Genomic DNA, 24502 nt, shown 5'->3' with positions numbered 1-24502 from the left:
CTCGTTATCAAAAAGTTGAAGGCGGTAGCAAAATCACTTCGTTATATCAATTACTTTGTTATATCCATTGTTGTGTATTATGCAATATCAATTTCTATGGGGATTTCAAGAGGAAGTTCACTTACTTCGTTATTTCCGTTATTCCGTTATTCCCAGTTTTAAATGCGTGATCAGTTCTATGCCTACCCAACGAGGAAACCCGTCCGTCCGTCGCGTAACACGGTATAGGTTTCAAGATGGGACCTGCAGCAGCGAGCGAATGGACCTTCGTGATGCCTCTCGCTTCAACGCAAACTAAGCGGTGACAACACAGCGCACACGAAGCTATCAGTACTCGGCGAAGTCTGTCCCCATCGCAGATCGCTTTCAAGTTATGTAGGGCCCACGCGGTCGCGCCATACCCAGCTGCCGCCGGAGTACGGTCGATCACGGTCGATGATGGTTCGGCGCGGACGGATAATGCGCTAAAGAGCGATAACGGCTTATAGTGATCGGAACATCGCCATCGCACCTGGCGCCCCACCTGTAGTAGTTTTTTTGGGTCATATCAATTCACCTTGCGCCGCCGTCCGCAGCAGCAGTTCGTGTCGTCGCAGCGCTGTCGCCTCTGATCGATCGCTCAATCAATCAATCAATCAATCAATCAATCAATCAATCAATCAATCAATCAATCAATCAATCAATCAATCAATCAATCGGCGCATATAAATTTTGGTTGCAAACATCTCACACTGAAGCCTTTGTCCGCAAAAGCGTTCTTTGAAGCGCCGCAGTGACTCATTGGTGTCTCCTGCTGTGCACGAGGTCGCGGGTTCGAATTCGTGCTACGGCGGTCGCATTCCCGATGGAGTAGAAATGCAGAGAGGCTCGCGTACAGTGTCTTGTATTTGCGCAAAGTGCCACCAACTGCAGTCAATATAATCAGAAGATCACCACTATATATATATATACGGCGTTTCTCGTGGTACCCGAGATCTCTTCGACCAATGTCAGCGAATCGATCATATAGCACATGAATTTCTGGTGCAGATATACTTCCCTCAGAGACCATCCACCACAAAAAGCGCGTTCCTCGCGCAACCTCTTTTAGTGCGCCATCATCAGTATATAACGAAATGTAACCCGAAGGTCGGCGGTCCGGTCCAGTCTGCGCAGCCGTTTGACAGCTGCGGCGAGAGTCAGAAGCGGCGGTGCGCTGTGGGCGACTGCGTCGGCTCCGAGCTCGACATGGCCGCCAGGCCCAGCTCGATGGTTGACGCGGGAACGAGACACTGCTCCAGTTTCTACAAAAAGCGCAAGCGACAGCGGGCCTGTGAACACGTGGGTGTAGGCACGCATGTGCCGTATAAGGGTACATAGAACATATGGGCTTCGGCTAGTTTTAAGATTCGCATCCACATCAAAAAAAAAAAAAAAAAACAACCTTCAGCTACTTTAGACATCTAAACGGGTGTTAAGCTCCTTTCGCAGCTCACGCTGCGTGTGATTTCTAATTAAGTACTGGAGAATGCGCTTTCAAGGTCGGTGCCGAATAAGCAAGCTGCCGCGCTAACCGGGGGAGGATCACGTGGCTTGCCAAAGTAGAACTCCGGCATCGACCTCGGCGCATGCGCGTGACGTCAGCTCTTGGAAAAGTACGTGCTGCAGCGGCGTCGCTGGCGTCGCATGCGCTGCTAACGCAAGTGTGGTTCTATTCTGTCTTTGTCGTTCTATTCTATTCTGTCTTTCGTTCTATTCTTTGTCGTTCTATTCTGACGTTGTACGAAGCGTGTAGGTGATATTCACAGAACATCCTGGCGACATCTGATAAGTCATATTCAGGAGCTGAAGGTGTTTCCTGAAAAGTGCCTGCCTTTCGAGGGGTGCCGGGGCGATAGGTTTGTCGTGCTGGCAGGTTGGCTGGAAATCGGGTTGTGATTCGACTCGGTCGAAGTTGTTCGTATATTTTGTTTCTTTGTTTAATGAAAACAAAAGAAGTATTTGGTTGCTCTAGCATATATAATTTGAAAAAAAAAAGAGGTAACATTACAGTGTCACAGTGTCAACCTCTATTCCTTTAGCTTTCTCTCGGGTTTTGGCACTTGAGTGATTGTCGCAGGCATGCAACACTTTTTGCGCATTTCTCATACGCAATTTACAGCATTAGCATCGTCTACCGACTGTTATGTACTCGTGTAACTCGCTTCAGAGACTTGTGACAAACTCGTAACACAAATGACTTTCGAATATTACGACGCAGAGAGCTATACATCGTATACACCGACACCGCAGCTCGTGCAGATTCGCTTTTATAGCCACAAGAAGTTGTCCGCGGTTAAGAAAAAGAGGCAAGTGCCATGGTCAGCTTTAGCTTCGGGAGGAGTCATACATAACAGAACAATTTGAGGCTCGTTGGAGCACACTGTACGCGCTTTGGGGAACAGTCAAAAACGCCGTAGTCGTAACTGTATTCGCTAGCTCGCATGATACGGCACTGAAAAATGTCTCTGAATTACGGTGACCATTACCGAGTAAGAAAAAAAGAATTAATCTAGATAATTACAATTAGCTGGTATTAATTACGTTTAGTTAATTACATGCGTCTTGTTACGCACAAGCCAATCGTTCGAAAACGCTCCGCTCTGCTAGTGCTACGATTTCAGGCGTGAACGATAACTGATAACGAGGCTTCGTTACTACATCGCTGGTGAAGCACGCTCATGCCAGCACTATAGCTGACGCTGTCTTACATATAACCTCGGTAGCTGAACTGGAGCACTCTTGAACGACGACCGCTCCAATACGTCATTTTCTTTTACGAGCTGGCAGTCGGTTTCTCTGTAGCACTGTCTCGCCTTCTCTGCGCCCTGGCATCCTATAGAACTGCGTCAGCCACCGCACATCTGATCGCGCGCCACCGTCCCATTTGTGCTGATACCACTCACGGCCTGGTTCCGGATGGCCTCCAGCACCGCCCACAGCGGCACCTGCAGGGCGCCGACGATGACGAGGCTCCAGCCGACGTAGCAGACGTGCACCGGGAACTGGATGGGACCCAGTCGCAGGGAGCTGCAGCCGGAGAGCAGGCTCGTCACCAGGCTCACCTGCGTACGCGAGCCAGTCCAGTGTACACTTGCGAGGTGCGACGCGTTGTTGTTGGTGCGCCTGAAATGCTGCAGAGCCCACAGACCACCAGAGATTATATCGCCAAAGTCGGCGTCACGGCGCGTGACCTACCCGCCGCGGTAGGCCAATCTACGGCTTTTTGATGTAGCGCAAGTTGAACGACAGGGACAACAGAAAGGCACATCTGACACACACACACACACACACACACACACAGCGCTAACTTTCCATGGCAGCCGCATTCCGATCGGTGCGGAACGCAAGAACGCTCGTGTGGTACCGTGCATTAAGACTTGTAGGCCCCCCACTATATCCCTGCCTCATAACCAGATCGTGGTATCGGCACGTAAAACAAATAAAAAAAAAGTTACTCAGTGTTGTTCAGCTGCTGTTTCTACTTTTGTCGGCGCCACCGCCAGGACTATTAGTAGTTGTAGTTGTAGTAGTAGTAGTAACAAGCAGTTGGTATCAGTTCAGTTGCACGAGAGCGCAACCGAGTGGAACTCACGGCCAAAGCGGCGGGGACGACGACGCACCAGGCGCACTCCAGCTTAACCGCCGACAGCTCGCCGTGCATCAGCATCACGTCCAGCTTCAAGTGCTCCAGGCCTGCGCCGATCGGACAGTCGCGAATAAACGAGAACGCCGTTTGCACACGTTACGCGACGCAGGTTCGTCGCGCTTTCCGCCTGCACTGGCGATAACTTGTGCGATAGCCGGGCGAGCGTATACTCTCGCTACTGTCAATCACAAAAGCAAACTACAAGACGATAAAGGCACCTGCAGACAGCTTTTTCTTGTTTACTTTAATTCACTCCGTTTCTTCGCTCCCTGATCAGCGAGGCGAAATTTTGCCATTTTAACATAAATATCAGCAGAATTTTCTTTGTGTAACACTTAGCGCGCTCGCCAATTTCTTTTCAGAGACGCCACGTCACGCTTAGATACACGCATGACCAGAAAGTATCGGTAGCGCAGCGTAAAGAAAGTAAGTACGCGCAAGACAGATGGCTATTTTTGTTTGAGGACAGAACAAACTCCAAAGGGTGCGAATCTTTTCTCGGATTGTGCTACTGAAATGCACTGGCTCTGGGACTTTCCACTTGACGTCACGGTTCAAAGCGCCCCTGGCCTCGTTCTACGCGGAAGCGCAGCCCACGGGCGCACCGTATATCCACATGACTGCGAGCAGCTCGAAGAAGGCCACGTAGCTGAGCAGGAAGCCGACCACTTGGCTGTCCACCAGCTGCACCAGGTACAGGCCCGCCTGCATGCAGTGGTAGTAGGGCGCACACTTGGTATGCACCCATATTCGTGACTAATAACTAGGTTTAACAATCACAGACCTCAAGAGGAGACGAGAGAAGGCAGACACGGGACGAGCGCTAACTCCCAACTAAACTTATATTTGGAGCAGACAGCATATATAGAAGAAACAAGGAAGGTGTGCAGACGGCACCACGTATAAGCAGCGAGGGACAATGCAGACGCCTTACAATTCATCAGAACAAGAACCTTGCGGTAGGTATAGGTAGGTTCCTGTCTCGCTTTGTTTATGGCGCCTTTAATGAAAATTAAATAAATGCAGTCAAAGGCCGGTTGTTGGCTCGAACCTCGTCCCCCAAGCGCAACAGCCTGATGCCATAAAAATTACAGCACGATTTTTTTTATCTTACTTATTTGTTGCCGGTCTTCGACACAAACAATCATAAACACTCACCAAAGGTCAAACACAAAGGATAGTATTACGCACATTAAATGAGCCCTGGCATCACGTTGTCATTCAGTACTGCTTATAAGTACAGCTTGAGGTGCAACCCCGTAAGTTATAAGCGTTACAAGCTCACACCCCGGAGCCACGGGGGAGAACTTGCGCGCGCGCAAAGCTGTCCTCGCTTTTATGGGCAAATTTCCTTTCTATACGCAACGTGAAGCACGTGCCAATCATCTCACTGCGTTAGCTGCCACGAAAGAAGAGAGGGGTTAAGGTCAACAATTATTTACTCGTTCCACGTCTGCCTCTGGGGCATAACGGGTATAGAGCGTCCAGCTATCGCGCTGGGGAACCCTGGTTCGAATGACATCCCCAGAGGCATTTTGATTTTGTAGAATAAGACCCAATCCAGGCGAGACACGAAACTATAGCTACGAGCTGCCTGCCGCAATGATCTTGATGAGCGGCAGATAATGCTTCTCGGTAAGCTAATATACGACTTTTCACCAGAAGCAAATAACGCGATGTCAACAGCATTTCGAAGCGCAACAGAGTTTTGCGTGTTGGCAAAAATAAGCGCTCGCAACTATATCTCGCCGCATACCTCGGTGACGAAAGGCAGACCGATCAGGAAAGCGACGACGCAGTAGCCGACCGCGAAGTGTCGCCGGTTCCGCTGCACCAGCATGCAGCAGTCGGCCCAGTGGTTCAGCGCCACGTCGACCATCGACAGCTGCGCAGACGCGTGAACGAAAGGGCGTTACGCGGTCCCCAACCGTAGGCGTGGAGCCACGACAACGTCGCGACTCTGGAGGAAAAAAATTCCGCCAGAACTCATCTCACGATGACTGTCGACGGTAATGCGATTAACATTCAAGCTATTACGTAGTGACGTACCGTACTGCTGAAGACACGCCTATTCAGAATCCGCAGTGGCAGTGGCGTAGCTAGGTCGTCTGGCACCCGGGGCCCATAGGTCTTCTGTCACCCTCTCCCCCCCCCCCCCCGGGTGTAGCCGGCGGAAAGAGGGGTGTCTTCAGACGTATATGACACCCCCCCTCCCTCCACAGGCCCCTTGCACCCGGGGCCCACGGCCCCCCGGCCCCCCCTATTGATACGCCAGTGCGCAGTGGTCATTCTGATACCTCCGTTGCTTTCGCGCTCACGTGCGACGTACGCCGTCTCCTGTATCGGCTCACTTTGCTACGACACTCGCTTGCCAAGGTTATGGGCGACGACGGCTGCAGAACGACGACGATGGAATGACGAAGAAGGAACGGCGTCGACGGAAAGACGAATGCGGCACGACGATTCTAAAATGATGTCAATGGCATAACGACGACAACATGACGACGAGCGCATAAAGACGACTGTGTCTCGAAGAGTGTACGACGACAGTGGCGTAACAACGACGGTATGATGACAGCCGGATTACGCAGCTGTAGGGATTGCGATGGAACGACCACGAAGGCACGACAACGACCGCATGACAACGAATGAACGACGATGACGATCTGACGACGACGACGGGATGATAACGGCGGCATAATCACGATTGAATGACGGCAGCACGATTAATACAGAATGACGTCGATGGAACGACGAAGACAGTATGAAGACGACGGCTTATGGAGCTAACGGAAAGACATTTCCGAAACGATTACGATGGTAACGCGGGAGCGTGACGATGACCGCACGACGACAATGCCATGACGACGACTGTGTGACGAAGATGGCGTGACGAGAGTTAGATGAGGAAGTTAGAACGACGATGACGGAACAACCGGACGACGGTCTATATGACGACGATTGCATGGTATCGGTATGAGGACGATGGAATGACGACGAGAGTATGACGACGATGGAGTGATGATGACACCGTGACGAGAGTCGGATGACGAAGCAAGAATGGCGAAAAGTGCAACGACCGCGACGGCATCGTGACCGCGACCGCATAATTTAGTGACCCAAACTATTCGGCGACTCGGGGCCGAGGCTAGACAGAACAGATAGGCTCAACGTGCCTAAAGCATAGGCAAATATTGCTAATCGCGTAAGAGAAATCAAGACGGAGTCAAAGAACCTGACTTGATGAATCAGTCGAGGCAGTCATTGTGCCGTATCGGTTGGCTACTACATATAATGCAAGCGCTGCGCAAAACTTATAGGCGAACGCTAGCGAAAATAAGCTACACACACACAGCAGCCGCCGAATAACCGCGGCTTGATCCTGTCAAACATCAATCAGGATGTGGCGCCATCTGTTGCTGCCGCTGGACGGCTCACCTGCGAGCTGGTGCCGGCGATGAGGACGAGGAGGAAGAACAGGCTGGAGGAGATCCAGTGCACCGAGTACTTGCTCATCGCCACGAATATCACGCTCTGGCCTGCGCACAGTCGACGACACCGAGCGTAACTAAGTGTGCGTAAGCCTGTTCATTTGTAATTTTTTTTTTGATGCTGCGGTCTTTGAAGACCACGTAGGCGGGGAAAATAGAATGTTCGCTCTTTAGCACACATCTAAATACAAAAGATTCAACTGGTGAATCAATACTGAATAAAAGGAAGCGAAAGAAGAAGCATCAGTTCTAGTATACCGATAGAACATCACTGATGGCAAGCAACAAAACGACATGACGATACAGCACCTGCCCTCTTGCGAGTCACCAGAGTTGTTATGACACTCTAAAGCAAGTGCGTCTGCTCAGCCCAAAGAAGACAGCGGTAGGGGGTGACGGTGGGGACGATGAAAAACAACACAAGAATTGGCGGCAAGCAACACTTACTGTACAGTTTAACGTATACAGCCCCTATGTGCTGCCAGGTTCCTCCGTTAGAAAAGAAGAAAACGTTGAGACGCGCAGGTACTGCCAAAATATGTTAACTCGGGGTGACTGGTCACATTGCTATAAATGCTGAAATATGACAGCTGCCGCTCGGGAACCGGAACGAAATTAATTTTTACTTGGCGGAATAATTCCCCGAGAAATTAAGTAATTGATGAAGAAACGACACAAGTCTCTAAATGCATCGAAACTATACGTCTATTCGTTGACTGACTGACGATTATATGCACCTGTTCATTAATTGGTTGAGTGAGTGAGTGAGTGAGTGAGTGAGTGAGTGAGTGAGTGAGTGAGTGAGTGAGTGAGTGAGTGAGTGAGTGAGTGAGTGAGTGTGTGAGTGAGTGAGTGTTAACCAGGTAGGTTTTATGCGTCCAAAGTTGCACCTGGGCTATGGAGAACGCCGTCGTTAAAACCCGCGGGTTATATTTGACAACTGAAGAGATTTATTTAAATGCACCGAAGTCTCGGCGAGGAGCCGTTTCCGGACACCGCGTCCGCTCATTGCAACGCTGCAAGCGAGGCCGGGAGTCGAATCCGCGACCTCAGTCGAACGCGACCGCTCGGCAGCCGAACGCGAACAGCGAGTGCCCCCTCGTGGGGGCAACCTAGACGCAGTTGCGTACCTCCGTGCACGACGTCCTTGACGGGGATGTTGAGACTGAGCGCCATGCTACCCAGCGACGAAAACACGATGATGGAATACATCAGGCTCGCCGCGAGCGTCAGCAACGTCACCATGAACACCACCCTGCGAATCGGGATGCGCGCGCAGCCACGTGACGCACCCGAGCTTTGTATACGTCGCACCGGCTGCGGCATATCACTCTCACACGCGCGATACGGACAGTATTGGAAAGCCAGGCATACACAGCTCGCGCGGTGATGGCCCTTCAGTTGCGCTATCGTCGGTTGAGATTGTGTATATCTTAAAGTTTTTTTGTACACCTTGTAAAGAGTATGTGATAGTGAAATGTCCTTCTACTTCGTCATGAAACTATATATATATATATATATATATATATATATATATATATATATATATATATATATATATATATATATATATATATATATATATATATATATATATGTGTGTGTGTGTGTGTGTGTGTGTGTGTGTGTGTTGTACATAACAACTCGCCCTGGGTGTGTTAGCCAGCGCCACTCAAGGAAAGCAGGCAGTTATATATATATCACCTACGTGATTTTGAAGATGCAATTATAGAATATTCGAATGAATCATTCAAAAATTTTCTCATCCTGAACAATATTGAGTTCGTCTGATTAGAACCCCAATATAAGTTGTCACTCTTTTGTTTCTTTTGTTTTCTGGTTGTGGTTGGTCTCAAACAAAATGCATCTTACTTTGATTATCCTGTTGGTTTCCTGTATACATGTTTTGTTTTACGAAAACACTATTGTCTCGCGACTATCCAGTTGATTTCAGTATGTATGTATGATACATGTTGCTGCGTACGGCCTGCGTGCCGAATTGCTGTGGGAGCAGAAGCCTTCGTCAGGCCACATGGCCTTTAGCTTCTGCTTCCTTTCTGTTGTAAACAGGAGAAATAAATTCATTCATTCATTCATTCATTCATTCATTTATTCATATCTAGCCAAGTAACACGAACGTGTCGTGTTGTCCAGTCTTGTACGTCCCTGTATAGCGTCATTCCGCGCTGTCCCCAAGTGATGGTAATTACGGAAGAAGTGTCCGGTTGGGCGGAAGAGGAGCGTTCACATGCTCCGATGACAACCATTCTGCCTTATTAGTCCTTTGGGTCCTATAACGGTTCGGGAAGCGAACTGTTATAAGGTCGCCCCCCCCCCCCCCCCCCCCCCGCCCTTTCTCCCTGGCATCTTTTCTTTTGTCTACTCCATAACATAACTTGGAATTGGCAGCAAACAATTTACGAAAACGCGTGCTTAAACGCCGCTCGCCGTTTAAAGCAAGCTGTGCAGAGGACGGATTCGTGCTGGTCATACCTGTGCACGTTCTCGAAGCGGCGGCAGAAGCTGCCGAAGGTGACCACCGGACCGTAGCTGACGCCGACGGTGAACAGCACCTGTTCCACGGCGCGGGTCCACACCTGTTTCGTTGTGTGCGAAAAAATATTGGCGAAGGACTTCCTTATTTGAGCACCTTAGAATAAATCTTGAGCTTGAAAACCTCTTTTAGAAAGAAGTCGCAATCGGTTCTGTGTGGGACAGCATTAAGAGCCTGAGTTTGAATTTAAGGCATTCCATGCCGTATTGGAGCGTCGCTGATTCGCAAACTTTCGAGAGGAAGTTCAATTGACACGCTGGCAAATCACGACGATACGGTTAACTAAACACAAAACACATGCGTACGAGGTGTTTCGGAAAACGCGCTCGAAATACTTTAAAGGTCAACTGCAAAAGAAGTAATAATAATAATAATAATAATAATAATAATAATAATAATAATAATAATAATAATAATAATAATAATAATAATAATAATAATAACCGAACTGTGTGCGAAGCGTCGCTTCAGCTTCCGTGAAAAAAAAAGTTTGAAGTACGAGTGGATGCATCACGAACAGTTTGCAAAAAAAGAAAAAGACGCTCTCTTCATACCGAAACTGAAAAAGAAAGCACCGCCATTACCACTTGCCGGAAGTGGCGTATGACCCAGTACATTGAGAATGAGCATGGTCCTAGCATGGTTCCTCGGCATAGCCGCGGAGACTGCAGTGTACACATGTGCGAAGTTGGGTTAGTTGGTTTAGCATCCTTCTGAGAGAAACGGCGCAGCAACAGGACCGAAGACAGCGCTTGTGAGTTGTTTTGTTTTTCCTTGGGTCCTGCTGCAGCGCTGTTTTTTTTTATCGGAATGATGCTCCGAGATTTGGTGGAGCCCACTGCTGCTCGCTGCGATGCGCTAATATCCCAGGTTATGTGCTGCTATTTATGTCGTATATATATGCTCACCACAAGGTGCACGCGCGTGTCATTGGCGCGTGTCATTTAAATGGTGGGTGCCATTTAAAGGATAATAAGAAAATTAGACAATTAGCAACCCTGTAGCTTTGACAAGGTTCCTTCAATAGTTTATTTAGTACTGATTCACAGACAATCTAGCCAAGTGCAACATTTCGTCGCCGTCGCCCTTTAATCACAGGAAAGACGAGACACTTAAGCGAGCTTCCTGGAATTGCTCTTAACACCAGCGGCAGAAAATCTTAAATGGCTTCAGATAGCAATTATAGGCTAGTAATCATAAAATAATTTGACTAATAAGCTATTTAGCCTAAGAGTCGGACGATCGATCCTAATGAAGGACTTGATAAATCCCCTTGTTCCTAGAGTTTTTTTTTTTCGAAAAGATAACATCGGAGATGGTTAGGAGAAAGTGAACACGGCCCCAACTGTTCAACTTGCCCCAAGTTAGCACTTTTACACGACATAAAACTTCAAGATTCAAGTGGAATCAGAGTGTAAAGATAACAAAAATTACAGTAACGTTTCACTGCGCGACGCGCAAATGTATATGGACGCTGCGAACATGCACGGCGAACACCGCGCGGCGTCCAGGCTCCTTCCAGGCGCCTTCCTCCTCCGGTACATAATCTCTTCCTTCGCGGCGAGTAACATAATTTCGCCGATTTCACAAACGGGGCATCTACACTGGCACGTAAAAAAAAAAAAAAAGCTCACCGACGATTACGATACTCCCCGATGCGAAATTTGAGGGCAACTCTATATGTGTTTTCATTTCGTGATATATTGGCTGGCGCGGACAATCTGTCTCGAGTGGCACATCGCAAATGGAGCCAAGACCGGCGCGACTGAGCCTCGCTAATCGGGAGATCGCGAGAGGCAGCACGTGGGCGCGATTCACAGCAGCCGCCGCAGAGAGACCTCCGCTCATGCAGCGCTTTGTTTCCATACAGACGACGCGTGCTACTCTGGCGCCATCTCGTAGCCGTCGTCGCCGTAAAGCCCGCCTTGCGCGGTCCTACGCTTTTCTTCTCACGCTTTCGCAAAACCCGCCTCCTTCGCTTTCCTCTTCAGGCTCTCTTCGCTATTCATTTCCGGCTGCGCTCAGCGTTCGCTTTCATTCTTCGCAGCGCTCGCTCGCTCGGTTACGAGGGGCAACATCGACGCTCGCCGAAGGAACGGGCGCCTAAAAAGAGCGGCGCTCTAAGTGAAACCGAGACGAAGAAAGACATCACCGTGATCTGTAGCAGTTCCCGCCAGTGAGGCACCAGCATGAACCAGATGCCGAAGGTGGCGCCCTCTCTCCACAGCGTCTCGATCATGAGCGTCATCGTCAACCCGATGGGCAGGAGCGTGACCACGGACAGGCGCTGGAACGTGAGCACAGACACCGTGTCGCCTCACTCAATGCTACAGCATTTATTAGCGCAGCTAGGCCAGTCCTATTCAACTGCTATTCAATTGCTGGAGCTCTGGGGTCCTGCCTTAATAAAACTTGTACTGAAGATAGAACGACTACAAACGACTGATTGATTGACTAATTGATTGACTGATTGGTTGATTCATTCATTCATTTAACTTGGACAAGAAACCTAAGTGAACACCAGGGTTGCTGTAACGTAAAGCTATTCAAGTTGCTGGTTATATATTTTTTTAATTATGGGATTTTACGTGCTGAAACCACGATCTGATTAGAGGCACGCCGTAGTGGGGGACTCAGGAAATTTGGACCACCTGGGGTTCTTTAACGTGCACCTAAATATAATAAGTACACGGGTGTATTGAGCTAAATGTGGGGGAAGGGCCCCCACATTGTGGGGGAAGGGTTTGAAATAATTTTTCGGGGTATGTCGCGATCCTCCTGTGGGAGGAGGTGTTATGGTGTGTTGGGGAGGGGGGTGTATAAATCCCTGCTCTGATGCACACAGCTATCTTCCTGTCTCCTGCTGCTGTTATTATCAATACCCGTCTTAAAACTGTATTCCGCGCAGTAAATCTTTATTCAAGCGTAAGTTGGCGTAAACCACCCCACGTAAAAGAAAAGAAAGAAAAAAAAAGCATTTGGGACCTTTTGGGGGCGCTGGTAATCAGCGCGAGCACGTGAAAGTGCCACGTGTCCGCACTAAGCCAATCAATCATGGGCAATGGCGGCAACGCGCGAGGATGAGGACAACGGCGGCTAATGTAGATGAAAGAACGGACCCACCTTGAAACTTGCACATCTAGAGACCTTACGCAGGCGTGTCGAGGAACACTGCTAACGGCGTTGTAGCTAGGAGACGTGCGTCGATGGTGCACGAGATGAATTCGACGGACAACTCGTCGGCCATTCGTAGCGTCAAATTTACTGTCCGTTGAAGGCCACTGCATACTTACCAGTGTTTGCTATGCAGACAGTTGCAAAGTAGCTAGGAGGCGCTATAGTGTTCGCGCGCAGAACGCTAATGTCAGTAACCTGAACTTGAAAGCCTGAACCTGAATGTAACCTGAACGCCGCCTCCGATTTCACAGCGAGACGCATAGATGATGTCCAAAACACGACGCCTATACGACGTGTTTCCTGCTCGCGAAATCGCTCCCGCCGCATTTAACCAGCAAAAGCATAGAGCCTTTGAGATCCTAATCTTATATCGAGAAGGCGTCACACTATATGGGGCGTAGTGTTCCTGTATGGAGCATATACAGGAACACTAATGGGGCGTGGATTTGAACACCACCTATTGCGCACCTCTCGCGTTTCTGAAGACCTAACCCTCCGCATGAGGGCCGCGCATGCGCCATCGACCGCGACAGTGCAACACCCTGGACAGTGGCGGCGCCAACGGCGAAGAAATGCGCCTCCAAGTGTCCGTATAATCTGCATGACGCAATAGAAAAGCAAGCCTCACAGCGCAGTACCCACCGGCGTTCGCAGGCCCGACGCGAGGCAGACGTACAGCAGCGCCCACATGAGCCCCAGGCACAGCAGGAGCTCGAAATGCAAGCTGCCCACGCGCCACACCTGCCGGTGCGACCGGAGGCCCACGGACGTGTGGCTGCATGCATCCGCAGAGCATGTATTCTAAACGCGTAAAAACTGAAACGACAAATCTCGATACGTGTGTTCGTTTTGAGGAAGCACAGCCCTCAGACAACAGGGTCAGAGAGCGTGTTGCAGAGGCATGCGCAATTTGTATAGACAGATGTAAGAACGCTGAAACGGAGACAAACGCGAGCAAAGCCTGTGGGACGCGTCTCGCCGGCTGTCCGTGGCGCGTGACGGCCTGCAGAACTCCGGTGCGCGCGCTCGAAACAGCCAGCGGTCAGAGCTGGCCTTGCTCCACCGGAGGAAGAATAAAAGCCTCGGTGGTTCGTGATCTCAGTGTCTTCGGTGGAGGCCACGGCCGAGCCTGAGAACCCACGTTTCTAGAAGCGGAAGTTAAAGTTTCTAAAGCCTTATGTTTCTTTTTAACTGCAGTTCAAGTGCTTTTGTTTGTATCAGTGTTGCAACCTGCATTTACAGATGTGCTGCCTTGAAAATAACAACTTTCTTACTGAAAGCAGAAACCTCACGCCTGCAATTTGAAAAGACGTTCTCACAAATCGTAGATGGCTTGGGAATAAAAGAAAATTTTCTGTACGTGTTAAATTTAACACGTACAGTCACAAACATGTTTTAGCAAATACAGGCTTGTCTTTCTTTACATGCTTCTGCGCAAAAAGCAAAAAAAGAAAGAAGAAAGAAAGGAAAGATCATCCACGAGGATGGTTCCTGAATGATGTGTAAATGTATCGAGGGGTCCGCGAAGACTAAACATTAACCGTCTCAACGTCGCAGTACATCCGAAACAGACAAACAAACACCGTCTGTGTTGTCATTTATCCTTTCTTATGTCCCTGTTCATGCCTAACTTTTTTCTTAACTAGTATGTATCGTCTCAGCTAAATGCTCTGTATATGTTCTGTCCAGATTTGAACTGCAGTGGCACGCACAAAGCGTTTGCTCGAACCTATGCAAACAAGTGAAGTCGAGCGAGTGCACGACTCACAAGAAGTGCTCGCTCATTGTCTCGGTGACGTTGACGCAGTCCATGACGGCGTCGTCGTACTTGAACGGTCGCATGTGCAAAGGCAGCGACGAGCGGTTCTGGTGGCCTTTCCGTGCAGAGCGCTGCACGGAGGGTTGCAACCCGCACAGCCGCTGCATATTGCAGAGAAGCCCGTTAGCGAGAACTGCTTCTCACGCACCAGTAAGTGGCATGCACATCGATCGCAAGGACAAAAAAAAAAGCGATTGTAAAACAGCGCATAGAAATAACGTTTAAAAAAGCGTCGCTTCTAATAAACTGAAGTATCTACGGTTGTAAAAACTGCTTCGCCAAAACGGCGAACTTGACTACAGGTTTCTGCGCCGGATGCCTCGGGTTAACAAAGATAAAATATTACAAACTTACCTTGTTTGCTGACCATGCTTCACAGCAGCGGATATGCGCGATCACGCAATATGATTATTGATTAACAAGTTCGCTTATCTGCCATCAATTATCTTTTTTTTTACTTTATGGAAGCACGTTGTAATTGCAGAAATGAAGTCAGCCACTATAAAAAGCACAACCTATCGCTAGAAGACTGTCCACCTTGCACCATATCCTACAAATATGGAGTCAAAAGTCTTCCGCAGACTGCATTAATTTCAGTTAGTAGTAATGTGCTTCCGAACTATTGTGGAAACGCAGCACGAAAAAGAAATTGGCGGTTTCGCCCGAAGGCGAAGCACTGAAAGCGATAGCAAGGTTTACCCTCTCGCTGAAGGCGTCTCAGAACACGGCCTCCGAGATGGGCACTGCGCGTCGTCGAAAGACAGGCGCGCGTCGTCCGATCTCGGAGGGCGAAATGCAAGAACGCCCGTGTATACTCAAATTTAGCTGCGCGTACCCCAGGTGGTCGTACCCCAAGTACCCCAGGTGGTCGAAACTAACCCGCAGTCCCCCACTATACACGACGTGCCTCACAATCAGGTCGTGGTTATGGCACCTTTAGAAACCCCCCAGGGTTTAATTTCGGTGCACATACCCTCTCGGCCCTGTAGCAGGTCTCGAGCTGCTGCTCCCAGAAGCCGTAGCATCCGGACAGCGGCACCAGGTTGAAGTCGGTGAAGGACAGGAGCAGCTGCAGCAGGGACTGCGCCAGCAGCGCGTGCAGGTAGCCGCTCATCAGGAAGCTCACCAGGCCCGCGCACACCTCCACACCTGCAGCGCACCATACGCGTAAGCGTGCATGATACACGCGCCTGAGGTCATGGCTCGATCTGCTCTATCGATCGGTTGTTTCGAAGGACTCTCGCGCAATGAGGCTGATTTGTGTGGCAATGTCGACCTGCCTCTCAGGCACGGAGGAAGGAAATAGCCTATAGGGGTCAGCTTTACGTAACAATAACCGAGCCAAGAAAAAAAAATGTTGACCGAACACGTGGTCGTGTCGCGGTGTAAGTCTCTGTGTCCTCCACCGGCCACCCTATAGCCGTGCTTATATAGTATAAATATACACGATTTTCCGAAAAAGCCAACCGGTGCGACGGCAAAGTGCGGTATATACAGCCACGTTCGCACGTCGCAATGAAGGCGATATAAACGTATGCGCTGCAGTTAACAACCGCAGTTGCCACGAGCACATTGGGAGAAAAATGCGCGCGCAGCGGTTGGCGAGGAACCCCGCGCACAAGAGTGAGTCGGCAAAAAAACGGGAACCGGGCACACTGCAGCACTGTTGAATAACTTACACGCACTTATAAGTGAATAAAAGTGTAAATCTGCCTATGACTCGCACTCTTATACCCTTTTCGGGTCTAAGGGTACGAGTTACAGACCGATACGTACTCCCTTTTTCCACTTTTAAGGGTGTAAATTACACTGCAGTGTGGGCCGAGTCCACCGAGCACAGGGCCAGTTTTTTTTTTTTTTTGTGTGTGGTGAAAACGACACACGGACGGCATTGCAAGATCAAGTCCTATAGGCACAGGTGAGGTCCTGGACTACAGTTGGCCCATGGTCGGCTAGTCCAACGAAAACGGCGCACGCTAAATGGAACAAATAAAGGGAGACAGACACAGCTTTGTGTAACTGTGATCCGTTCTGTATATAGTCCCGATGTGCACTGTTTTCGTTATATAAGAGACAAAAAGGAAGTGTTTGACATATTAGTGAGTTTGGTTCGGACTTTCTTTCCGCGAGGTAATCGCTGATCCTTGCACAACATATAACTATGAAGTGACGCTCGCTGGAACACGCAACAATGGAACTGTCATTTCACAATCGCGCCTTCAACTGTTCGCGTTTCATCTGAATGTAGGAAAAAAGGAATTGAGCCGCGATTCCCAATAAATATTGCTGTAAAAACGCGAGCTAAAATATAGTAGGTCTATACTTGATTTCTGAACCAAACTGGATTACAGTCGGAGCTGCGGCCGCTGAGTGCCATAACAATGTAACAGTGAAAACAGTCACAAATAGGCTTGCGAGTATACGTATGGCATTGAGATATGTTTTAGCTATGGAACAAAAGTACATAGCTCCTTGAACTACACACGTAGTCGGGCGAAAGAACCAAATAAATCTGTTCGGGTTTAGACGGCAGAAAGAGCCAAATAATTAGATTCGGTTTATTAAATGGATTAAGCGCTTCGAGTCACACATGTGTTGCAGAGAGGATATTTAGGCAACGTTTCTTATTTCGTTTCGTAATTCCGTCGAGAACAGCATCCGGCCACAGGCACATCTGAAAGGGTAAGTACAGACGGCTATACCTAAAAACGACTTGATATAACTTTCTATCGCTTCTGCCATAAAGAAGGTGCACGCCAGGTTACTTTGATCGAAGTACAAGGCGTCGCCCTCTGAACATCGCACTGTATATACAGGGTGTTTCAGTGAACACTTAAAGAAAAAAAAAAAAAAAATATATATATATATATATATATATATATATATATATATATATATATATATATATATATATATATATATATATATATATATATATATATATATATTTTCATTGTCTGCCAGATAGCACAATGCTAGTCCATGAGCTGGTCTAGTCGAAGAGGCGGACATTACTTGCACAAAAGATTGAAATGCATGATAGACTAATTAACAAAAGTGCACTAATTAAGTCATTAACTAATTACGTTATGCCACATATTGCATTTCACAAATTCTAGCGGGTGAGACTGCAAGGCACATCAACTTGAAAACACCATTTGCGAGATATGCGCCGTCAAACTTGCGGTAAAAATGCACTGTCGTTGCACTTACTTTCTTAACAAAACTTCGCTTTATGCATTGAAGCACAAAAGTGAGCGGAACGCCAATGCATTTCTCCTCAAAGTTCGGGAAAAGGTTTCTCGAAACTGGTGTCGTCATGAGAATTCATTCCAAGTGGATCCTCCTTGCGAATTCCCCGGCTATAATTTGTAAATTGCAATATGTGCAGCAAGGTGATCAGATAAATACAAAATTAGTGATTTTTGTTAATTAGTCGATCATACATTTAAATTTCTTTTACAAGTAATTTCCGCCTCTTCGAATTGGTCAGCTCATGGACTAGACTTGTGCTATGTGCCACAGGTATTTTTTTATAAAAACATTTGGAAGTGTCCGCTTCTCAGACTTCTGCAAACCGGTTCGTATCCCACTCCTCGGTCCCATAACAGGACAGACCCTGACCACTCACAGTCGTGGCCCAAATGTGCTCATGACTCATGCTCTTTTGTACGCATGCTCTGGCTGTGCCCAGCCCTTAAAGCCTCTCGTGCACCCATCACGAAAGAGAAATGGGAGGAATCCCTCAAGAGCAGCAATCTCCACATTGAACTCCAGGCTGTCCAGAGGGTCCACGACATTGCGACGGGACATCGTCGCCCGGTCCCATCGTGGGCGGAGCCACCGACTTGATCTTGCGGCTCCCCTAGATCTCAGTTCCTCAGGACTCAAGCAAAGTTCTTGTCATGTCATGTTCGCTGAAAAACGGGGCCGGTATACTATGATATTGTTACGTGTGGAAAGACACAAACCTGTTCGCACACCGTGTTCGACGGTGTTTTCTTTCTTGGGTGCATTCCGCAATAGCTAACGATGCTTCACATTGTCGTGTCGTATTGTTTGTACTTCGCTTTGTACGTCTTATGTAGGTTCCTCTAATGCCGTACTTGCTCGACCAAATGTACATTGTATTCCTATATACTGTATTGTTATGTACCCCACTCCTGCCTAAAGCCTGACATTCGGGCTGGCGGTAGGTAATAAATAAATAAATAGACGAAAGAGGGCTATTTACAGGCTATTTACACTGGAGCCAGCCAGGCCGAACCTCGCTCGCGCCAAGGGCGCAGATGCACTCCATCGTCGTTCTCGCGGCGGCTCGTCTCTTGAGCATCTCTCGATGATATCGTAATGATATATATCGCCCACTACGCATATATACACAGCGCCGCCTTGCCTCTGGCCATGGGCACGCATCTGGTGACGGCGCCGGGTCCGAGCCGCGTGTACTGCCCCAGGATGAGCTCGAGGTAGAAGAGCGGGTAGCCGACCGCCACCAGCGCCACCATGTACGCCAGGAGGAACGAGCCTGCCCAGGTTCAAGCACAGGGTTAACTTGACTTGCTTCACAAGTGAGGGTTGATTCGCCTATTCAAAGGTTACGACAGCGTAACAAAAGCGTTTTCATTTTGCTTTTCGTTTCGACCCGTCGGTATATGCTGCCGGCAACCGAACACTGAGCCACACCACATCCTGTTAGCACAGGGATTGCATGCGTGGCTTGAAACGTCCAGACCAGACGTTATAAAAAATGCCCATCAAACGGGCTACACCTCAAGGCCTGAAATGGCAAAGTATGCAAAATAACGCAGTGTGTTCGTAAGGAAGAGGTTAGTGAGTGAGTGAGTGAGGAAACTTTGTTGTGAACGCCTGCAGAACGGTTAGCCTTCCCCTGTTAGGGAGGCGTTACCGTGACGCGGCCATGACCTCTTCGTGGCGAAGAGGTTAGTGCGGGAACTGTATACATTCGCACCTCCTCCGTTCTCGTAGAGCATCTTGGGAAAGCGCCAGATGTTGGCCATACCAATGGCGATTGCGGCGCAGGACAGGATGAGCTGCACCTCGCTCGACCACAGGCGACGGTCGGGCGGCTCCGCCAGCGAATGTACCTGCGCGCGCAGGCACGTCGGGAGAGGTCACGTGCCACCCTCGCTCCCGCGAAAATTTCGTTACAACGAGTCCTGTGCCTCTGAATCGCAGCATATATGCGCTTAGACCCAGTTCCCTTGCATGGATCATCCGAGGGCTCGCTTCATGGTATGGTAAAGACGAAGTGTTTATCGGAAGCCATGATATAGCCACTGTCAGTGCTGTCACGACTGCAATGAGTAAATCCTGGGCACTTCCTTGTCAGTGAGTGGGGCACACTGTGTGTGCAAAAGGAGCTGGCTCCGTGCTTTGTACACAGTAAGGTTACTAAGTTTATTTATTTATTCAATTATTTATCTATGCAGGGTGTGTATTTCCGAAGTATAACAGGTGCAGTCAACTTGACACACCTAATTTACAATTGTGTCAAAGAGGAATACGATTGATCGATCGATCGATCGATCGATTGATGATTGATTGATTGATTGATTTATTTATTGATTGATTGAGCTAGTGCGTGAGTGCAACGTCCCAAAGATAAAAATCACACTTCGAGGAATAATTTTTTGCCGCCTGGGTTTCTGTAAGCGTTGTGTGTTGTACTCGTACACGACTGTTTTCTTTTTTTTTTTCTCTCGCATCCCGCCCCCGGCATCGGAATACAGCCCGGCCATGACCGAGGATCAAACCCGCAACCTGGTGCTGCAGGAGCACAACGTCATAGTCACTGCACGGCGCGGGTATAAAGTGTACAGGTTTGGGCAAGTTGGAACTGCATGGCGGGGACACGACGAAGCAAGACGAACACAACCAAAAGATAATAACTAATAAAAATAAAAATGAACGCACCAAGTGTTGAGGTACGTCGGCAGCAGAGGTCAAAGGAAGTATGTTGTGCCGCGCGCTCGAGCTGCTCCCCGAGGTCTAGAAGAAAGATCGGCTACATGAGTCAACACTGCGGTGCCAGGACGTTCAAGTCTATATAGGGAGATCCAAGGACCGCGTGGTCATCACATTCTACAGTACAAGCAAGTCGTTCTCTGACCAAGACAATACAATAATTAATTAATTAAAGGTAAGGCGTAGTTATGAGGCCGAACGCGAGAATTGTGAACCCAATTCGAGTCCATCAAAGAACACAAACTGCAACACCTGTGAAATTGCGCGGTGATTAATTGTTAAAAGTCGTCTGAAAAGATTTGTCAAGAGCTTTCATTTCCGTTCGCAAAGGAACAGCAACAATAGGATGTAAAGGGAATCTAGCGCACGAACCTAATTTTATATTACGGTGTCACTTGACACACATAAGTTACGCCAATGAACACTTTCAAGTGACTTACAGTGCACTATATAGTTTCCTATGCACCGATATCTTTTTCTTTCTTTTCTTTTTTCTTTTAAATTGGGAATGTGTAACGCCCCGAAACTGTCAGTGGGTTATGTGGAAAGCCGTAGTGGAGGACTCCGGGTTAAATTCCTTAACGTGCCCTCAAAATACGGTACACTAACGTTCTTGCATTTTACTCCCATCGAATTGTGGCCATCCGCGACGGTTATCGAGATGGTTACGAGCCTTGGTGCCATAGTTCTTACAGAAAACCACATGTTTTCTTTAAATGCACGAACATTGCCTATTAGTTGCTACACAATACGCAATGTTCTTCCTTCGCATGAGCTACCGTGACCGCACATTCCCTATCACCTCGTTCGCTACGGGTTGACGGCTCCAGTTCGACCAATTTGTCTAATCCGTGGCTCATGGACGGGCGTCTCAACGATTCATTTGTTGCTCGACCTTATCACTTTATCTCATCGGTGAAAATTGCACCCGCTACGCGTGAATTGACCACAGCTTTTGGAACGCCAGTTTAAGAAATTCGACGGTATTGTAGATTTTCTTATAAAGAGGGTGTTTCAGCGAACATTCTCAAAATTTTTTTAAAGGTTGCCTGTGACAGATAGTTCAATTCTAGTTTATGAGCCAGTCTACTCGAAGCGGCGGACACGTACTACTTGCACAAAAAGAATTGAAATGCAAAGTCGATTAATTAACAAGAATTCACTAATTATGTTTTAGCTAATTATTGTATGACCCATATTGCAATTTACAAATTCTAGCAGTGCACTTCGCAAGGCGGATCCACTTGGAGCGAATTCTCAGGACGACACCAGTTTCGATATTTTCCCGAACTTTGCGAACAAATGCTTTGGCGTTCCGGTTACTTGTGTTCGTAGGTGCATGAAACGATGTTTTGTTAACCAGTTAACTGGTACGCCAATGCATTTCTCCGCAAAGTTCGGGAATTAATATCTCGAAACTGGCGTCATCTTGAAAATTCGTTCCAAGTGGTTCCGCCTTGCGAACTCCACGGCTAGAATTTGTAAATTGCAATATGTGCCATACTGTAATTAGTTAAAAACTTAATTAGTGATTTTTTATTAATTAGTCAATTTTGTATCTCAGCTTTTTTTTTGTTTTTTTTTTTTTGCCAGTATTGTCCGCCGGTTCGAGTAGACCAGCTCATGAACTAGAATTGCGATATCTGCCGCAGGCGGCGTTTAAAGATTTTTGAAAATGTTCGCTGAAACACCCTGTGCATTGCCCCTGTATATATTTGCCGATCACTCGCTTTTCGCCGTTGCCGCGCTGTGGCGGGAGGCAACGGCGCGAACCGCGGCTTCATACCTCGTAGAGCTCGAAGGACTTCGTGCTCGAGGCTTGGCTGTGGCTGTTCGATGACGTGAATGGCACTGCGCGCTTCTGGCGAGCGGCCTTTGCCTTGTCTCCCTGCAGGTCGACAAGCCCGCGTCAGCGCTGTGTGGCTTTTGGCGTACGCGGGGCGCTGCTCAGTGACGTCAGTACTACACAATGACGTCAGTAGTATAGTCAGTGATGCAGCAGCGCCCATGCATGCTGACGCCACACGGTGGACGAAACGACACAAAGGAAACGAAAGACAATCAAGCCGGCCAAAGCACGTGGGAAGGTAATTGTTGTACGTTTGGTTGAAATGCAGAAATACTTAGGTAAATGGAAGTGGGCGAAAAGATAATTTGCCGCATGTGGGAGCCGGACCCACACCTTCCGCAGTATATGTGTACGAGTGCTTTACCCAGTAATGAACTACCGCGGCGTCATATCTTCCCGGCCACCGTCTCAGGCATTCGTTTATGTGTACACGGTACCAGTGGCGTAGCTAGGTCGTCTGGCACCCGGGGCCCATGGGTCTTCTGTCACCCCCCCCCCCCCCAAGTGTAGTCGAGGAAGGCGAGGATATCGACAATTTCCGGGTGTCTTCAGACGCATATGACACCCTCCCCTCCCCACCCACTGGCCCCTTGCACCCGGGACCCACGCCCCCCCCCCCCCCCCCCGCCGCCCTTGCTACGCCACTGCACGGTACCCCCCACACACGTACAGCCGTGAAAGTTTCATCAGTCGTGAAGAGAGTATGCCTCGCAAGCTCACTGGCCGACTAGAAGCCTCTTCCAGTACGTCATCTCAAGAGTTTGATAGTCCTAGTATAGCTCAAGTAGAATCATTCAAAAATCACGTTAACGTCAAGGGGGAAAACGAACACTTGCGGCACTTATTTACGAAAACTTCTTACGCTAAAACTGTTGCTAATCACAGGTGCCAATCAGTCGCGACTTAGGACATATCGTTAGTGAAGCCGGTCGTCCAATGGGAAACAGCCGGCTTACGAACGAAAATATTTGTGAATTCGGCCCTTGATATGTTTATTTCTGTGGGGATAACTACTCAATCCAACAGCTTTGTCAACTGCAGGGCCGAGAAATGGCCGTTAGCTTCTCACAACTAAGCTTTAGCTTCGACAAGTCACCTCGCACAGCCCAGAAAGCCTACAGACGAGTCCTACCTTTGGCGCCATCTTGACGAGATCGGTTAAGTGCGCGTACGTTTCCCGCTTCCAATGCGCTTCCGCTTAGACGATTCAAATCGATCCGTTAATCTGGGCAGTGCGAAGCAGCGAATGAAGGCTCCGTCACCAGCAGTCTTCTTCCTCCTCTTTACCTTAGGTGGATCAACTCACGGGACTGCAGTTTGGCAATATGTCCTTTGTGTATGGGGCTCCTGCATTGCCCAGGGGGCGCTGCGAAAACGGTGCTAAACGTATACGTGCGAATCGCGCTGCAGCGCGAGCTCGTGCGCTGCTCGCTTGAAGTAGTTTTTAATGACAGCGCTCGAACATCGATGTGCTGCATTCAATACTACCTTGCTGCGCTGCCTCAACGTGCTGGCTTGAGGTCAAGGATGAGCACATGTAACTCTCTAACCTGTGCTGCTCGTAGTGGGGTAGTGAATTGTCACCGAATCAGCCCGACCATTTGTGGTCATTTGCACACACTTGGTCACTTCACCACTTCGCCCCGGTCGAATTGTTAATTGTCGCTGTGGCCGGGTCTCGAATCGTGAATCACCAGCCATGTCTGCTGCTATGTCGGTCTGCCGTCGGTACTGTAGGTGCAAAAGACCGAATTTTAGAACGCACATAATCAAGCAAGCTTCAAGACAGGCGAAGCAGTCAGCATGGCGCAAAGTTTCGCTTACCCAGCGCGACGAACTGCAGCTATCCAGCGCGCCCGACGCTCCGCTTCGTGAGGCCTTGAAGGAAAGCGGTAGAATCTGATGTTGGGATTCAGGCCTTCTTGTCCATGGCAGCCCACGACGCAGCCGTTACGAT

At 48.7% G+C, this 24502-nt stretch overlaps 2 protein-coding genes across 2 annotated transcripts; both read right to left on the bottom strand.

The window, feature by feature from the left end:
- Positions 1-652: 652 nt before the first annotated feature.
- Positions 653-12083, bottom strand: LOC126527236 (sodium-dependent nutrient amino acid transporter 1-like). The gene is made up of 9 exons (XM_055068620.1): positions 11865-12083; positions 9652-9755; positions 8289-8413; positions 7106-7206; positions 5424-5552; positions 4273-4372; positions 3614-3714; positions 2925-3083; positions 653-1283 (listed from the first exon to the last, which is right to left on the bottom strand). Exons 1-9 carry the CDS (start codon positions 11958-11960, stop codon positions 1179-1181), a joined length of 1020 nt encoding a protein of 339 aa, XP_054924595.1. The 5' UTR covers positions 11961-12083; the 3' UTR covers positions 653-1178.
- A 1430-nt stretch (positions 12084-13513) lies between these two features.
- LOC129383841 (uncharacterized) lies at positions 13514-16054 on the bottom strand. Its single transcript, XM_055068767.2, has 3 exons — positions 15682-16054; positions 14658-14809; positions 13514-13664 (listed from the first exon to the last, which is right to left on the bottom strand). The coding sequence occupies exons 1-3, from the start codon at positions 15820-15822 to the stop codon at positions 13514-13516; spliced, it is 444 nt and encodes a 147-aa protein (XP_054924742.1). The 5' UTR covers positions 15823-16054.
- Positions 16055-24502: the final 8448 nt, after the last annotated feature.

The sequence above is a fragment of the Dermacentor andersoni genome, chromosome 9 (genome assembly GCF_023375885.2).
Source record: "Dermacentor andersoni chromosome 9, qqDerAnde1_hic_scaffold, whole genome shotgun sequence".
Taxonomy (NCBI): domain Eukaryota; kingdom Metazoa; phylum Arthropoda; class Arachnida; order Ixodida; family Ixodidae; genus Dermacentor; species Dermacentor andersoni.
The sequence above is the reverse complement of the archived record's forward strand: the minus strand, read 5'-3'. Positions and strand labels throughout refer to the sequence as shown.

What these genes read in the sequence shown, in the direction of transcription:
- LOC126527236 (XM_055068620.1), bottom strand. Translation starts at nt 11,960, where the DNA reads ATGACGCTCATGATCGAGACGCTGTGGAGAGAGGGCGCCACCTTCGGC. An exon ending in CGCTTCGAGAACGTGCACAG is followed by an intron (nt 8,414 to 9,651) that starts GTATGACCAGCA and finishes CCCGATTCGCAG; the next exon opens with GGTGGTGTTCATGGTGACGT. An exon ending in TCGCCGGCACCAGCTCGCAG is followed by an intron (nt 5,553 to 7,105) that starts GTGAGCCGTCCA and finishes GCGTCTGCGCAG; the next exon opens with CTGTCGATGGTCGACGTGGC.
- LOC129383841 (XM_055068767.2), bottom strand. Translation starts at nt 15,822, where the DNA reads ATGAGCGGCTACCTGCACGCGCTGCTGGCGCAGTCCCTGCTGCAGCTG. An exon ending in CCTGCTACAGGGCCGAGAGG is followed by an intron (nt 14,810 to 15,681) that starts GTATGTGCACCG and finishes TGCAATATGCAG; the next exon opens with CGGCTGTGCGGGTTGCAACC. An exon ending in ACAATGAGCGAGCACTTCTT is followed by an intron (nt 13,665 to 14,657) that starts GTGAGTCGTGCA and finishes GGATGCATGCAG; the next exon opens with CCACACGTCCGTGGGCCTCC.